A 4,241-nucleotide genomic window follows, 5' to 3' on the forward strand; every position below is an offset into this window, starting at 1 on the left:
ATAACACTGGATTTGTGACAGGAACTGTGCCTTATAAGATATACACATTTTCTTGAAATAACGGAACAATAATTAATAGTCAGGGATTCTGAATTAGACCACAATACTGTGTTTAGAAGGCTGCCGAAACACATTTTAATATCATAAAATGATATGAATGTTTATTATTTCTTTACCATCAGCACAAAGAGTGGCTATTTCTATTTAGTTAAAGTTATTCTTAATGCCTGCAGCAAGGTTCAATTTGCAGATTCCCCTTGAAATCAATGAAACAAGGCAGTAGAAACTGACAGAATCGAACCAAAATCAGACAAGACAGGGATCCTCCATAGGGTAAATTGAAAATGAAAGTTCCTTTAAGGTGTTTTAACTACTTGAAATAGATTTGACTGACCAGCTTGAATCTAAGAGTTTATAACAGAAGTATAAACATGCTACTGTACCATCAGGTCAGGGTAAGTAGCGAGCTTCTGGCCAATGAGGGCAGCATTCCCTCCCACATACAGCTGGAAGAAGACAAAAGTAAAGTTTACCAGGAGGGAGATCATTAAAAAATGACATAATAAAACAACAAAGTATTCGTCCTCTGAGAAGGTTTGGGGAGTGAGGTAGCCTTGCCTTCGCCCCGGGGTACTCCGCAGCTGCACGGGCAATCCTCTGAAAGACCTCCTTGTCGCTGAAGAAGCGCTCGGCAGCTGCTCCGCGCTCCATGTAATGGATGAAGGCTTCCTTCAAGTCCTCTTTGGAGTGCAACACTTCGTGATCCAGGCCGGTGCCAGGATCCACAGCCAGCGCCTGCAGCAGTCCCACTCCTGAGACGACCACATCGACACAGGCATTCACCCTTTACCAGAGAGGACATATAGACAGTTTGGAAGAGACACAGAGTATAGGTTATTTGATAGTTAATAATAACTTAATAATCATTATACACTTGTCTTTTGTCCCTGTGAAATATATGTCAAAAAGAGGGAGGGATAGGTAGAGACCAACAGTCCTCTACAGCTCCATATCTAAATTCTGTTTATCTTTGAAGTATTTTACATTATGGAAGATAAAGATGCCTTAACAGCCATTCCACGGTGACTTAACAAGTAACTTCAGTTGTTGTATTAAAGAGACATAAACCATTCCTAAACAATACACCTTCCCTTCACTCCTTGGTAGAAACAGTCTCTCCAACCCTCTGGTAGGCTGTCCCTTAGGTCCAGCCAATCACCATATTCCACCTTTTAAAAACTCTGATCAAGTGTGTTGGCTATTCTAAAACAGCCTAAAAGGTAAGTCATTTAATTCACTGGGGTAACACCCTCTTGGACCCAGCCATCTGAGCCGGGACTGAGTCACGACTATAACACATTCCTTCTCACAGGCAGAGCTGTATACAGCCTCTCAAACATGCCACAGTCTGCTGTAGAGCGCCTGCAGGAGCACAGACGCAGCAATAAATATCCACTCCAGGTGACATGCGTCTAGTTCTCACAGTAACTTTATAACTCACCCTACTGCCACTTTGCTCCACTGTCGGGTCGGTAGAGTTATCAGATTCTCCCAGGCAGCGGAGATCACCTGCTCCAGGCTGTTTTGGCTGTTCTGGCTCTGATATGATTGCTGAAAGTTTGGCAGGCTGATATACTGCAGAATCTGCTCTGGCAGGTCTGGGCTGCCATTGTAGAAATAGCCAACAGCTAACGCCAGCAGGGCCGCTGCTGAAGCCTTCCTCCACATGATGCTCCCACACACTCCTACAGCGAAGGAAATCAGTCAGTTCTCTCTCATATCAACCGTTAGCATTCAAAAGTGATCAACTTATTGACCGGCAATTAAAGAGCTGCACAGCAATGTTCAGTGTTCAAACACTTGACACACACGACTGTGTTCCACTGTTCTTGATTACACAAGAACAAACTCATCATATGTGTAAAAGAAAACCTCATTTTGTTTGTCTAAACTTGGAATAATTAACTAATTTTAAGAAGGATGACATCACATTGGCATATGATTTGGCTAATGATTAGATTGAGGAGATAATTAAAATTAATCATCAACTACTGATATTTGAATATTTTGAATTGAGTATTTTGTAAGAAATTATGCAAAAAACTTAATAGTTTCAGGTTCTTAAATGGGAGAATTTTCTACTTTTCTTGTTCTTACATCATAGTAAATTAAATATGTACCGTAAATCGGTCAAAAAAAAAAAGAAAATACATTTGATGATGTCACCCTGTGTCCTCGGATTATGTAATGGCTATGATTTCGTTTTCTGGTGTTTTATACACCAAGAGATTCAACGAAACAATAGTTGGCAGATTATTCGATAATGAAAATAAACATTAGTTGCAGTCCTGCTTGAATCAGTAAATAGGGAAGTGTTTAGCCCAGAGGGGCTAAGCCCACCCACAATCCTGATTTCATTCTTCCTCTCTTCTCTCTCACACTCTCGCTGTTTCACTCTGCTCTCAAACTACCCACTGCTCTCTCCCAATAACCACTCAGAAAACTGCGCGTGCCACACACCCACCACCACCGCCCACACGCGCTCTGGGCGACACAATCATCCACGCCCCCCAGGCGTCCTAGATCCAGTCGTTCTCCATCACACATCCTCACCGCGCGCTCCCCACGCCCACTCTTCGTCCACAGCTCACCCAAGAACAGACGACAGCTCAACCGCCTCACATCTGTGACCTTGCGCACACGACGCCCATGTCCGCATCTTCTCGGCTGCGCGGCACAACGACTTACATGCCATCACTCAGGTACGCAAACAACCACTCGACAAGACAAACAACCAGCGAAACACATTTCTCATGATTTGACACTAAACTGAATCCTACTGTACACGGATCCCCCCAAACATGATGAATGAGGTTAGAAGACCGAATGTACAACGTTCAATAGAGCTCCTAATCTGTACAAAACCAACATGTCACTACCTCCAACTCTCCTTGCAGATAATCTTCACTGTCTTTTGCTCAGTGGGCTGACAATTTTACACCTGGATGAGCAGTGGCATGTTCAACAAGTTTCAGTCTCTGCTACCGGTAGCGGAAACCACCAGCGAGAACGTCTCTGCCACTCGCACGACGCCTGCACGTCGTCCGCTGCTTCTCATGCGCTAGCCCGAGCCCCGGCGTTTACCCAGGCTTTAGCGCACTGGACCACACACCACACCACGACGCACACAGACCGCAACCACCACAACCAACGCCACACACGCTAACACGCACCACGACGAGAGACGCGCAGGCTCAGTTGTTTGGCTGCAGTTCTATCAAAGCTAATTTGCCACACAAGCTAGCCCCTTGTAGCAGCGCGCTTCACGCCGCACGACGCTTTATTTCAGCTGCCAGCCGATAACTGTAACACACGTCCATTAACAGCTCGAAGTTTACCCAAGCGAAGCGCCACCAACACAGCTTCTCGCGCATAGAAAGAATAGGCTAGCCGCAGCCTACACCCGCATACATCCGCTCGCGCGGCACTTCACACGCTCGCTTACTCGTCTCTGCTTCTGCTTTTTTTCTCTGAACGATGCCGCAGCGCGGCGCGCGCTCTCGTCTGCCTCGCGGTACACATCACTAAAGCACATTTTATCTGGCGCTCCCTACGCCGCGCGGCGGACGCGGCCGGCACGAGAGCCATGCGTCCGCACGGAAGAGTCATCCTGCGACGCGACCGACAGATCGATTCGGGACGAGACCAGAGCTGGACGCCCCCGCGCAGCAACCAGCACGCAGCGCGCTTCCGCTTACGCGCGCGATCCGCTACGCAGGGCGGGCGCACGGATTCGAGGCGAGACGTCATGACCCGCCCTACTCGGGCTCTGATTGGTTAGTAGCTCAAGGGGTTTGGTTGGTCAGCTTTAGACGAGCCAATCAGAGGCCGAGTAGCGCCGTGTCTTTCCGCAAGGCACAACGGTGGACTCGCCCACCGAGTCCGGGTACATTCATGGTACAGAGTGTGAAGAGGCAGAGCCTGACAGCGCTAACAATGGCGTTTAAATACCAAGAAATTACACATAAAGGCCCAAAAGTTCTCATCCATTCACAATACACTCCTGTCGTCTTCAACATGCGTCCATTTCACTTCTGAATTCATGGAAATCATTAGGTGTAAGTTAATGATCCTGGTGACTTCTTTTAAGTCACTTTTCAAAACTTATCTATTAGATATTTATAAAAAAAGCTTTTCATTAATGCTAGCATGCCATCATCCCACTGCAGAAGAAGAGAGCA

At 46.6% G+C, this 4,241-nt stretch overlaps 1 protein-coding gene across 2 annotated transcripts in view; it reads right to left on the bottom strand.

Annotated features, from left to right (window-relative positions):
* The window catches only part of adpgk (ADP-dependent glucokinase), a gene marked incomplete at its 5' end in the record, with an annotated part of 5,057 nt that extends 3,312 nt beyond the window's left edge, over positions 1-1,745 (bottom strand). For both annotated transcript variants that reach the window (XM_035664634.1, XM_035664633.1), the window contains 3 exon segments: positions 444-506; positions 619-844; positions 1,502-1,745. In XM_035664634.1, coding sequence (XP_035520527.1) covers positions 444-506; positions 619-844; positions 1,502-1,728 — 516 coding nt within the window.
* Positions 1,746-4,241: the final 2,496 nt, after the last annotated feature.

The sequence above is a fragment of the Morone saxatilis genome, unplaced genomic scaffold (assembly GCF_004916995.1).
Source record: "Morone saxatilis isolate NCDOM2014 unplaced genomic scaffold, NCSU_SB_2.0 Contig2, whole genome shotgun sequence".
Taxonomy (NCBI): domain Eukaryota; kingdom Metazoa; phylum Chordata; class Actinopteri; family Moronidae; genus Morone; species Morone saxatilis.